General features: G+C 35.8%; 1 protein-coding gene across 3 annotated transcripts in view; it reads left to right on the top strand.

The window, feature by feature from the left end:
* LRRC1 (leucine rich repeat containing 1) overlaps nt 1-12,865 on the top strand; it is a 130,294-nt gene that overhangs the window by 34,014 nt on the left and 83,415 nt on the right. For all 3 annotated transcript variants that reach the window (XM_017872884.1, XM_017872892.1, XM_017872902.1), the window contains exon 2: nt 11,413-11,530. In XM_017872884.1, coding sequence (XP_017728373.1) covers nt 11,413-11,530 — 118 coding nt within the window. The remainder of the gene's footprint in view (nt 1-11,412; nt 11,531-12,865) is intronic.

Genomic DNA, 12,865 nt, shown 5'->3' with positions numbered 1-12,865 from the left:
AAATGTAAGAGAAGATTTATTTTCAAGGTACAAGACTGCCTCTTACAGGAGCTGTAAACACTTCGGGTTTTGCCATTATCTTCAATGGCATTATTCCATAATGCCATTATTGCAATTAAAATTGTGTGATTTTATTATGTTGGTGCAAAAGTAATTATGGTTTTTGCCATTGTCTTCAATGGCATTATTCAATAATTATTCCATAATGCCATTGAAGATAACGGCAAAAACCTAATTACTTTTGCACCAACATAATAAAATCACACAATTTTAATCTTAAATTTTGATTATGGAAATACCACAGTATATGTTGTAGCTTATGTATATTTAGAATATGTTAGAAGATGTTTGGAGGCAAGTTAAGCCCTTCTCCACTATTAAATTCTACAGTGGTTATAATTAGATCATTATGTTTCTAAATACCTGAAATCTGGTTAGGGCCTAACAACCTGAACAAATGGCATTAAACAGTCAATCCGGTTCACATTACTTCTTTGTAAACGCAAAAAGCCAAGTTGCATATTTAAATTGTTTGGAATCCTGTGGGATTTCAGTATGTACGCATCTGATGCTTGGGTTATTTGTTCTCCTAGTGTTTGCTGTATTCTATTGCTTGACCATACCCTCCCGCCCCTTTTGGAAAAGTGCTTTGTCATTCCTTGAAACAAAATGTCCAGAATAAATATAGCGATATCATGGTTACCATTGCTGGGCTTAATACATCTTGCAGTTTGTTAAGAGATGAATTCTTGGCTGCATTAAGTTGTATTAACTGGTTAGTTAGGTCCCTCCCTGACCCTTCAAGATCTCCTGATAATGGTTTAAAACAGTTAGGTCATCTTCAGCATTACTCAGAGTAAGAGATAAAATCCTTTTCTTTCCTCCATTACTTACAATTTGTATGCACTCAAAGTGCCATTAAATGTTGCCCTAGAAAGTTATGGGCCATTCTTGAGTGATTGTAATCCGTCAACTCAGATTAAATGCCTGAGTCTTCCATTTCTTGCTTGCTGTCCAGAAACATCAAACTTTGGCTAGGGGTGGTATCAACGTATTGCTTAAGGAGATTAAAAACATTAAGGTATTCTGTCATGGATAATAGGTAATCCTAAAGTATTCTGTCATCCATGATCAGGACTTATTAGTGTTGCCTATGTGAGTTTTTTTTTTTGCTTGGCCTCTCACTTCAGAAGGTACTCAGAGTGCTGATTTTAGTGTTGGTGTATTTGCTGAGAAAATTTAGAAAGAATCTTCCTAACGCAGTTCCTCTCAACAATCCATTCTTATTTGATGCCTCATAGGAATCTTTGATCCTATTGGTATGATGTGACTGACCATAAAATAGCCCAATTGGGTTTTGTTTTTTTCTCGGAAGAAGCATAACAGGTACAGTTTATGATGACAAGAGCCATTTGTTATCCATTTATGGCAGATTGTGCCTCATTATGATTTTCATTTTCCACCTTGTATTTTAATTATTGATCCACCTGTCCTGTGTCATTTCCTGGATGTCCTTTAGGAATAAAGACTGCTTCTTATTTGAAATCTCTTTCATTTTCAAACTTTGCATGTAGTAGACATAGTATGTATGTAGTGCTTGTTGTTACTATTAGCTTGGATAAATTATATTGAATCCATGGCACAATGCCCACTAAACAAAATTTTATTCCATTTGAGTCATGTAATGCTTTCCTGAGTACAATGTGTGAAAAATGCAACCTTATTGAGAATCCCACGTCAAAATATAAAGAACACTTTAATAAACTTTATTGGATATCTGTTTGACTGCTTGTTGAAAGAACCTTTTCTTTTCTGTATATAAACAGATTATATCCCCTCTTTTCAAGTTTTACTTGATGATACATTTGGTTAAAATGTGCAGGAAAAACAACTCTTTCTAAATGAGTAGAGTCTTTGATTTTCTGTAATACAAAACATCAATCCCAAGAAGTTGAATGATCCTCTGTCATCTGTCCTATCTTCTCAGCAGATTTACCTTTTAAAACAATTTTCCCCTAAAATTTCTATTACATTTTTAAATAAAATAGGACTTATACTGTACATATATACAATTTTATGTATCTTTTTTCATTTAACCCTTAAACACAGTGTTTATTATATTATTAAATGTTCTCCAGAAACATGATTTTTAATGGCCATATAATAGTTCATTGTATGCATTTGCCATCCTGTGTTTAATCATTCCCCTATTGTTAGTTTCAGTTCGATATCTTTTTTCTCTCATCATAGTTGATCTTTCCCTCTGCAGTACCAACCCTGCTTGGTCCAGCTCTCATCAGTTCTCCATCTGCGCCATCAGTCTGGTCCTCCCATGTCAACAGCTCATCCCTTCAGTCAAGTTACCAGTAAAGTAATGCTGCCCTGATCCATTTTGCTTTTAGTAAAAGCTTCTTTTCTCCAAGTGATTGCAGTTGCCACTACTAGTCTGATCCACCGTTCTGATCATAGCGCAATACAGAAAACGTGCCTGGTTTCTTGGTTTTCAAAGTGATTCACCTTTGAGCTGTTTTAATTATGGGGGTCACCCTTGGGGCATTTATATCTTTGTTTAGGATCATTAATGGTGACAGCTTAATAATGCATGAAAACACCTTGGAAACATTAAAATATACCATCAAATGAGGGGATAAATTTATTAGGGGAGGCCAGAAAAATTAGAGAAATATTTTAAATAAATATTTTGAGCAAAATAAATGTAAGCATCTTTATTATACATGCTCAAGCACACACATGCTAACACTCAGTGGAAACTAATTTGCTTCTCTGAAATTTGGTCATGCAAGGAAAGGAGTCAGCACACTTTTCTTTGTTGCATAAAGAAAAGGGTACTTGTGCCTCTGAAACATGAACGTATTAAAAATTTTATTTTAGAGCAGGAGAGGCTTTTTTTCCCCCTGTGATCTATTTCATATATTTGTCTTCTGGGCAAATGGATGGGCAGGGAAAAATATCTCTTCAGATTATAGAAGAAATGATTAGTTTTATTTAGAGATTAAACCCTTTATCTTATTTCATATTTATTGTCTATCACCTGGCCTATTAGTACATGAATATAAACTTTCTATTTTTTGAATCAGTATTTCAAATTCTTAAGTATTTGTGATTCTCTTGAATTCCATTCTGTATCTGTGAAAATTGTTTAGCATTAATAAAATTCTAATTCCCAGTTGAACAGTGTCATCGTTTTGAGTTTCTCCAGGACTGTCCTGCTGCTCTGTGATACCTCCCCCTTTGCCTTCAGAAACTAGACCTAGCTGAGCCTTTTTTCTTCGTATGCCCTTTTGCTGTATCATATTATAAACTTGTATCAAATTTTGTCTTCTGCTTTCCCTGTTTCTTTCAGCCTTCCCTTGCCCAAGGCTTTATCTGGATGTTTGTTTTGTCTCTGTGCCCCTGATCCTCTAGAAGTTGATTCATTCTTATCTGTCTAGATTTCTTGCATGTCTACTCTCTCCGTCTGGATTGGATTGGCAGCAACCCCACTTACGTGTTCTCACATGTAGGTTTCATTAGCATGCTCTTTTCTTCCGCTCCCAACTTGTCAATCAAGATAGAATCTGACAGCATTGGTAATTTTCGTAGTTATTTCTTTCCTAGCTTACCCTCCCGCCTCCACCTCCAGCATGACTTAGTTTTGGTTAGCTGATTAGAATGTAGTTTCACACCAGTGTTTTTCGTTTACCAGGTAGTTATCTAAGGATTTTTACTGTGTGATCCTCCAGCATGGCTCTGTTTGGGAATTTTTCCTAAAGAATATTATTAACTGGTGTGCAGTATCAGGGAAGCCAGTAAAGTTGCTGGACTTCAGTTTCCTTATCTGTTAACTGGAGATAGAAAACAAAACAAAACAAAACAAAACTCTACCTCACTTGATTATAGGGATTCAGTTAAATAAAAGTATCTGTGCTGGTAATCCCAGCACTTTGGGAGGCCGAGGCAGGCGGATCACAAGGTCAGGAGATTGAGACCATCCCGGCTAACATGGTGAAACCCCATCTCTACTAAAAATACAAAAAATTAGCCAGGCGTGGTGGCTGGCGCCTGTAGTCCCAGCTACTCAGGAGGCTGAGGCAGGAGAATGGTGTGAACCTGGGAGGCGGAGCTTGCAGTGAGTGAGCCGAGATCATGCCACTGCACTCCAGCCTGGGCAACATGCCACTGCACTCCAGCCAACAGATGGGCAACTCCATCTCAAAAAAATAAAATAAAATAAAATAAAATAAAATAAAATAAATAAATAAATAAAAGTATCTGTGTATCCCCAGCCCAGTCTTTTCTTACTAATAGGAAGTCCTTCTTCTTTCATGTCTACCAATTCTGTTCATTTTTTGACATCTTTATTAAGATATAATTCACATACCATACGATTCACCCCAAGTGTGCAATTCACTGGTTTTTAATAAAGTCACAGTTGTGTAACTGTGTTGTGCAACTATTCTAAATATATTCTAAATAGTTGTGCAAATATTCTAAAATTACCGCAATCAATTTTAGAATATTTTCATCACCCAAAAGAAACCACATATCCATTAGCAGTCATTTTCCATTTCCTAGGCAACCGCTAATCTACTTTCTGTAATTTTATGCATTTTAACTTCATGCTTAATGTTATATTGTGTGCTAACAGGATTTTCATTTTTCTTTTGGCACATGGAAAGTATTTTGAAATGCAATTCTATAATTTTTAGAGCTACAAAGAGCCCTTTATCATTTAATACTTATTTTTTTCACAAGAAAACAAGAGGATCAGAGAAGTTAAGTGATTCACCCAGGGATATTCCTATTCCACACCTCTGCCAAACACAGTGACAAAAAGTGTCTCATTCACTCTTATTTAATACTTATTTATGTGTGTTTGCTAAAATCCTTTCAAACTCAAATTCTGGGTGTGAGATATGATTGTTTGAATTCTCTGCTTTAACCAAAGTAGTTATTTCACTATTCTGTGAATCGTTCTTGGCCTTTTCTTTCTATATCCTTTTTATATATAAAGAATCTTAGCCAAAGTTTATTCAGTATATTATTTTCTCTTCCAATTTGCTTTAGAGAAGCCATTACTCTGTAATCAACCATAGCATTTTGTACATAATCTACCCAGTTTTCATGTGTGTTCTGTGGCATATCTGAGGTTTCTACCTCATTTAATCTACCAATTTTTTCCCACCCTCTCCCTCTTTTAACGTGATTTTGCCATTCCTTCCATCTATAAATGAAGATGATCTCTCTGCTCCCTTAAATATGGGCTGACTTTATGACTTGCTTTGACCAATGGAATGTGGCAGAAAGGACAACATCATGCAAATTTCAAGCTTAGGCCCCAAGAGTCCTTGCAGCTTCTGCCATTGCCCTTTTTGAATGCTCTCTGAGAGCTTCATATAAGGAAGCCACTCTAGCTTAAGGGAGGAGGAGGGACAGAGGCCTTGTGGAGCACAGAGGAGCTCTAGCTGACAGCTGGCACTAACTGCTAGACATAGGAGTGAGGCCAGTGTGGATCTTCCAGCCCTTCTGACACTAGCCAAATGTAGATGCGTGAGTCCACATGAGAGCAGCAGCGCAACTGCCTAACCAACTCACAGAAACGTGAGAAATAAAAAAAATCCATGTAGTTTTGAGCCACCAAATTTGGGATGGTTTGTTATGCAGTAAAAGCTAACTTATATGTGTAGGTGTCAGCATTGTGGCAACCTTGAGATGATTAAAGAGTGTAATCCATGTGAAGTGTTTAGCTTACTGCCAAACATAGAGTGTCCCTCAGTAGAGGTTAACTGCTGTATTATTATCATTATCATTGTTGTTTTGGTTATGATGGCCACTTCTCCCTCCTCCTCCTCTAGATCTAATGCCATTGCTCTTTTAATATTATTAACTTTGATGAATTAAGTAATTGGACGTCCTTGGTGCTAATTGGTGTTTTTCTTCCTGATTAGTAAGTAGTCTAAAACTTTAAAAAGTTTTTTTATTGTGAAATAAAACACATTTATAGAAAAGAACGTAAAGCATAAATTTATAGCTTATAGCAAATTATAAAGTGAACATCTGTCACTGCCATTCAGATGAAGAAACTGAACATTACCATGACTCCAAAAACTTGTATCAAATTATGTATTCTGCTTCCATTGCATGCTTTTCCTGATCATAATCCTCCCTCTCATGTCTAGAGGTATCCACTAACCTGGTTTTATAAGAATCACTCTTTGCTTATCTTTTTGGGTTTTATTGCCTCTGTATGCATCTGTAAAATTAGTTCAGGTGATTTATTCAGCATATAAATGAAATAATATAATACGCATTCTTGTGTGCCTGGCTTTATTCACTGAACATTATCTCTAAGATTCATCTATATCATGACTAACAGTAAGCTTTCATTTTCATTGCTGTGTAGAATTTCACTGTAATAATGTATAATACCTCTATCAGATCTACTATTTATGGGTGTTTGGGTTTTTGCAGTTTTGGGGTATTATAAATAATTATTTCAAGCACATTTTGTATATGTATTCTGGAAAAATATATGTGAGAGTTTTTTTTAAAAGATCTATACCTAGTAGTATAATTTCTGGGTAACAAAGTCACAGTCACTTTTTGCAAGTCTCACAGAAAAAAACAATGTCAGATGACACAAATGATGTATATTGTGCATTTTACCTTGAGATTAGAACCATTGGTTTACAACCACATACAGGTGGTTGCCCAAAAAGGCAGTCTAGGTTGATGGGGACAGGAGTGGGGATGGGATGAGAGTTTTGTAGGATGAAAAGGGGTCAAGATTTATGTGATAGGTTAGAATGTCTCCAGGAAGGAAATCTGTGAGTAAATTTTGTGTCATTATAGTTAGGAGTCCCACAGTTTTTCAGGAATTAATAGCATTCTTTACACTAGTTGTTCTCCATGTGAATCTGTAACAATGGTTTATGTTTTCTCTATATTACAGAGGAGAAGTTTGGGCAACTGGGGGACAATTGACTGATCCTTGGCCAAATGATAATAAAAGGGGACACAGCTCTTCTAGGACTGAGATTTTCATTGTCCCTTTCTAAAAAGCAGAAGGGAGGTACTAACACTCTACCAAAAAAGAAGGAAAAGAATCTTGTCAGCAATGGAGAATGGGAGAACATTTATCCAAATTAAAGGCTGTATCTACTGAAAGCAATGGTGGCTATAAGAGGATGGGTGTAGCATAACAACCTGAGGCAATTTGGGTTCCTCTGCATGTAATTGTACAGAATGTGCTCGAAGTGGGTTAGTGAGCTATAATCAAACATGGTAGAGTTGAAGAACGGTCTCTGTGTGTTTTGTCACATGGTTGCACTGCACTGAGGCGTCCTGCCAAGACAGCTACAGGAATTGTTTTTCATGTGCTCTGGCTGATCTCAAAGGCAAGGCAGAAGGGTTGATAGCTTAGTGAGTTATTTTTCCTGACTCTCTGAGGAAGTTGAATATTTGGGAATTTAATACAGTTTCGCTGGCATTGTGTTGATCTTTGGGTACCATATTAAGATCACATCAGGATAATGAGAGAAGGATTAAGGAACTACTGGTTTCATTTGGGATCATGTCAGATAGGGTTGTTTTTACATCTGGCAGGTACTTCCCAAGTTGAATAAAGTAGTGTTTGTGACAGGCTGTAGTGTAGGATGCTGGTAACATGCAGAACCAAACCTTAAATTTGTGTGCTGTTATGACTTCTATTGGATGTGAGGATTTGTAGGTTATCGTTTCTACAGATGTAAAGTGAACTTATTATTCACTGTACATCTAAGTACCTTATTGTCTTGATTTCTTGTCTTATTTCTGAATGGTCCCAGAATGTATGGAAATGGTGATGGGTTTTGTAGTTTTGCTATTATGCCTTTCCTGGAAGACAAAGTGAGCTTTTCATGCTTGAGTAAACACATTGATGTATTATGAAACTGTCAGACTCTGAACAATTGGCATAAGCTCAATTATTCAAATATGTGACTCTATTGAATGGCTTTTGTGCTGGCTGATGCTTTAGTACAGGCAGTATAAAGACGTTTTAATATCTTTCCTTAAGAAATTAAATCTCAACTGCATGAGTAAAGAAATCCAAAGGATTAGTCCTTTAGTTGAGCACTTTCCTCATTATCTTGTATAGCTAATTGGTAGCATTCATTTGCTGAGATTTATAGTTCATTTTATTATTTTAAAAAATACGGTTTTTAAATTAAAAAGTCATTCATGCATTATGCTTGTCACCTAACATAACTGCTTTTTTCTTCTTTGTTCTCTTTCTGTTTGTCCACATGCACACATGCTTTTTAAATGTAGTGTATCTGCAATTTTGTTTTCTTTTTTAGTTATATTTGCATGGTAAATCTTTTCAAGTTCTGTGATCTTTATAATATTTATTTTATTGTTGCATAATATTGAATTATTTAATAATATGCAATCATTTTTCTTCTTTGAAATGTATGTTTTCTAGTTTTTTATTTTTACACATAATAGTGCAAAGATGTATTTGTGCATTATTTTCAGTTATGAGGACAGATGCCCAAAAGTATTTCAGTGGACTTGAAAAGATTTTTTTCTTTTATGTATTGCTCAATTGCTTTCCAAGAGGCAATTGTATGATTATATAAATATGCAATCTTTTTTACCAACCCAAAAAAGAAAGATGAAGACTATTAAATGTTAGCATCCTACAAAATTAACATTTGAGCATCCTGTAATCTTAGTAGAGACTTCTTCATTTGTAAATTCAATTTCCATCTTTAGCAGAGTAATGTATGCAAATAGTTTAAAAAATCTAATAAGCTGTTTAGTGTGACAGTGAAAAACAGCAGCCTCTTGCCTCCTTCCCCACTCCAGTTTCTGGCTTTTGACTATTTCTGCTAATATTTGCCTCCATATTGCTAAATGACTTACTTTTGCGGCTTGATTTTTTTTCCTCTTTGAGTTATTTATGGATTTCTTTTTATGGAAGATGAGGCTTTAGTTCTTACAGTTTCTTTCCCATTCTCAATATTGACATAACATAAATTTTGGTTTTACCAATATAGATATTATAATGTTATGACTGTAAGTATTGTCCATAATCAGATTTTATATTATGATTATATGTTCTTTCACTTTATATTTTCCCTGGAATTAATAACCCTCTTTCCTTTTGCTTGCTTTGTTCTCTGTATACCTATTTCTGATTTATCACCAAACATTCTGAAAGAGTTGTAAATCCCCTTTGATGCTTCCAAACATATCAGATAATTCCTCAGGTGTGTTTTTATTAATTTTTTCAAAACTTCCCTCTGGGAGCTGTCGTATTTTGCTCCAGTGTAGATGGTTTGCTCTTGGGCCTGATGTTCAAGCTACATCTTGGAATTCCCTTCATGATTTTATCCTGGGAATTTCCTTTGCCTGTCTCTGTTTTGTTGATTCTCTGTTTCCTGGATCTCAGGTTGTTTTTCTTTTAAGTTTATTTACATATTTTGATGGAGTCCTGAGAAAGGTACAAGAAAACTAAACTTTTTGATACCATGTGTGACTGAAATGTTTTTATTCTGTAATCATACTTAATTGATAGTTTGGCTGGGTATACAATTTTAGGTTGGGAATAATGATTTTTTAGGAATTTTGAAGGCATTGCTTCATTGCCCACTTACTTTCAAGGTTCCTTTTGAGTCCAGTGCCATTCTGACACCCAATTCTTTGTTATGATCTTTTTCTTTTATTTCCTGTCTCTGGAAGCTTTTAGAATCTAATTTCTGGAGTATTCCTTGGTATATACTTTTTTATTCATTCGTTTTATTGGTTGCATGGTGGGTCCTCTCAAACCAGAAAAAGCATGTCCTGCAGTTCCCTGTATTTCTCTCTTTGAACTATGAATTACTTTGTAGTACCTTGTGAACTGGTCCATTCATTTTCCTCTCTTTTTTTCTTCCATTTTCCCATCTTTTATTCCACCTTCTGAGGACTCTACTCACTTTATTTTTCACCTCTTTTGTGGGATTCTTTTATCAATGCTACAATATTTTTCACTTTCTGAAAGCTTGTTTCTAGTTCTTCTAATTATGCTTTTTATGGTGTTGTGTTGCTTCATCTGTGATTTCTCTGAGGATATTAATTATATTTTGGTTGAGGAAGTATTTTTTCTGTTCCCTGCATCATGTTTGTTTCCTCTGAGATGTGGGGTGTGTGTGTGTGTGTGTGTGTGTGTGTGTGTGCGTGTGTGCACATTCTCTTTCTTGCATGTGGCAGTGGAGATCAGGGAAGGTGGACCTGTTTGGAAGCTCCATGTGTTGGTGAGGGCATATAACCTGAAGCTTCTCTATAGGAAGATTGGTGTCTGCAAGTCTGTGCTTATGCCCAGGAGCCGGGCTGCGGGGAGAAGAGAGGGTGGGATCTTACTGACCAGGCTTTGACTCAGTCCCGTTTTTAGCAGGGTTACGTTACCCCTGCCCTCAGCTGTGCTTACCTGTGTTTGGACTTACCTCTTCTGGAGAGGAAATTTCCAGGCTCCTGCCTGCCTCTGCAGGGTAGAGAAGAGAATATGGCAGTTTATTTGTTCTTTATATAAATTTTCAATCAGTTCTCCTTTCCTCAGAGGTACATGGACCTAGTTTCTTATTGGCTACTCACCCCACAGGCTTAAATTCCAGCTTTGTTTCGATTTGTTTGTTGGTTACCATTCATCCCTCTGTTTTCTAGCTTAAAGGGTTTTGTTGCATATCTAGTTTGCTTTTTGTACTCTTTCATTTTTTGTCTTCATGGGCTTATTTCACATTATATTTATGTTCATGTGAATTCCTTTAGTGTCATTTTAATACAGTTTTTAAAAAGTGTGGGGAAAGAGCACATACTCAGTCTGCCATGGTTGATGGAAGTATCCAGTGCAGACTTTTTAGATTGGTCAAATATGTATTTTTTGCCTGCACACATTTGTGGGATATTTATTATACTTTCTGATATATAATAATTTCTTTAAAAAATGTCTAAAATATTTTAAAAATATTTTAACATTTAAATATATTAAAAATATTTTTAAATACATTTTACTTGTCTATTTTATGTGTGATTTGGGCATTGCAGATTTAATGTCAGTTTCATAAGTCGATATTTCTGTCTACTGATAGCATAAAGAGTGGACAGGAGTGACTGTTCTTCTCATTAAGTTGCTCATTAATTTTAAAACCTTTTATTTTGAAATAATTGTAGATTGATAAGAAGTTCAAAATAGTACTGAGAGGTTCCTTATACTTAGTTTTCCCAGTGGTAGCATCTTCACAACTACAGTACAGCCATCAAAGTTAGGAAATTGATGTTGCTACAATCTTCATTAGTTTTTAAAAAAACATTGTTTTACATTTCATAGTAGCCCAAAAGTTTATGATACAAACACATGTGAAATCTATGTTAAACTCTTTTGTCTTTCAGCAATTTTTCCAGCTAGTCAAATTACGAAAGCTTGGACTTAGTGATAATGAAATTCAGCGGCTCCCTCCAGAAATAGCAAACTTCATGCAGCTGGTGGAACTAGACGTGTCTCGAAATGGTAAGAAAGATTCCACTTGGGTTGGCCATTTATCTCTTCAGATGCTGGGAGTGTTTTTAGTAAATACAGCTAGATACATATTATTGGAGGTGCTTTCCCTGATAGTTATGGAAAACTGTATGATTCTTGGGGTGAAATTAATGCCATTTTTGAATAGGTCAGTTAACTTATAGGCATTTTCCAAATAAAAAATTTCATAACACAAGTGTTAGGAGACAGCTTTCTCCAGATAAGTTCAATCTGATTCCTAGAGTTAGAGAGTGGGCTGGGAAATCATTTAACCTTGTCCACTTATTTTGCTGAACATGATACCGAGGACTGGTGGCACGGTTCTTGTCCGGTGCTTGGGTGCTGCTGTGGCAAGGGAAACCTGCCCTGGGGAAGGGTTGGTTCCTCTTGGCTGTGTCTCCGTTGCTTGGTATACTCTCCCTGTAGTGAACAGACTTGCTTGCCATTCAGGCATCTTCTGTCTTCGTTTGTTTCTAATTAGGCTGCTGGTGGTTTTGCCCACTTCAATTTGTGTGGTATATTTGTGAGCTGATTTTTATTTTCAGATCCCACTATTGATTCATTTTTATTGAACATTTGAATAGAGCATCCTAATAGATACCCCAACGGGATACTCAAATGCCTTTCATTTTTAAATGGGTACCTGGGTTTAACCCTGAGTTTTATGCTGCTTAGAGGGCTTCCCACATGGGCTGGTATTGCTTCTTGTTATAGCATTTTGATTTATTAAATTAAAGTAGCAACTCCCAGTGGTCCTATCTACTGATGGAATTCAGTTCTTGTAAGGACCCTGGTATAATTTCCTCAGGATAGTCTCAAATATGGTCTGAATTATTTATTGAAAAGGTAATTCCTTTATTTCTCTCCTATTACATACCTGATTTATTTTGTGCTTTGCTTTTGCTTTCCTACAAAAATCTATAGGTTTCTTCTGAATCGATTATCTTTAGTTCTGTATATTTCAGTCTGATATTTTTGGCAAAAACCCCAGGTCCCAGACATAGTATTCTTCTGTGGATCATTGTTATAATGCAGCAATCAGTACTTGGTTGGAAATATGGTGAAGAAAAAATGATTCCTCCTTTTTGCCAACTTCTAATAGGTTTTAAATTGCTGTTATCTATTACATTCCATAAATTAGAAACTGTCTTCTGGCTTAGCCATGTGATCATGACATACTTTTATTTTGCATGAAAATTATTTCTTACTTTGAAGCTACTAGAAAAAGTAAAACAAAGCAAAACTTTTTTTGGGAGGGTGTCTTGTTTTAGATGGCTTATTTGGTTGCAGGGAACCCAGATCTACTTAGGTAAAGTGGATTTGATT

This window comes from Rhinopithecus bieti, unplaced genomic scaffold, assembly GCF_001698545.2.
Source record: "Rhinopithecus bieti isolate Rb0 unplaced genomic scaffold, ASM169854v2 scaffold_1304, whole genome shotgun sequence".
Lineage (NCBI taxonomy): Eukaryota > Metazoa > Chordata > Mammalia > Primates > Cercopithecidae > Rhinopithecus > Rhinopithecus bieti.
Note: the sequence above shows the minus strand (reverse complement) of the source record. Positions and strands in the feature narration are given on the sequence as shown.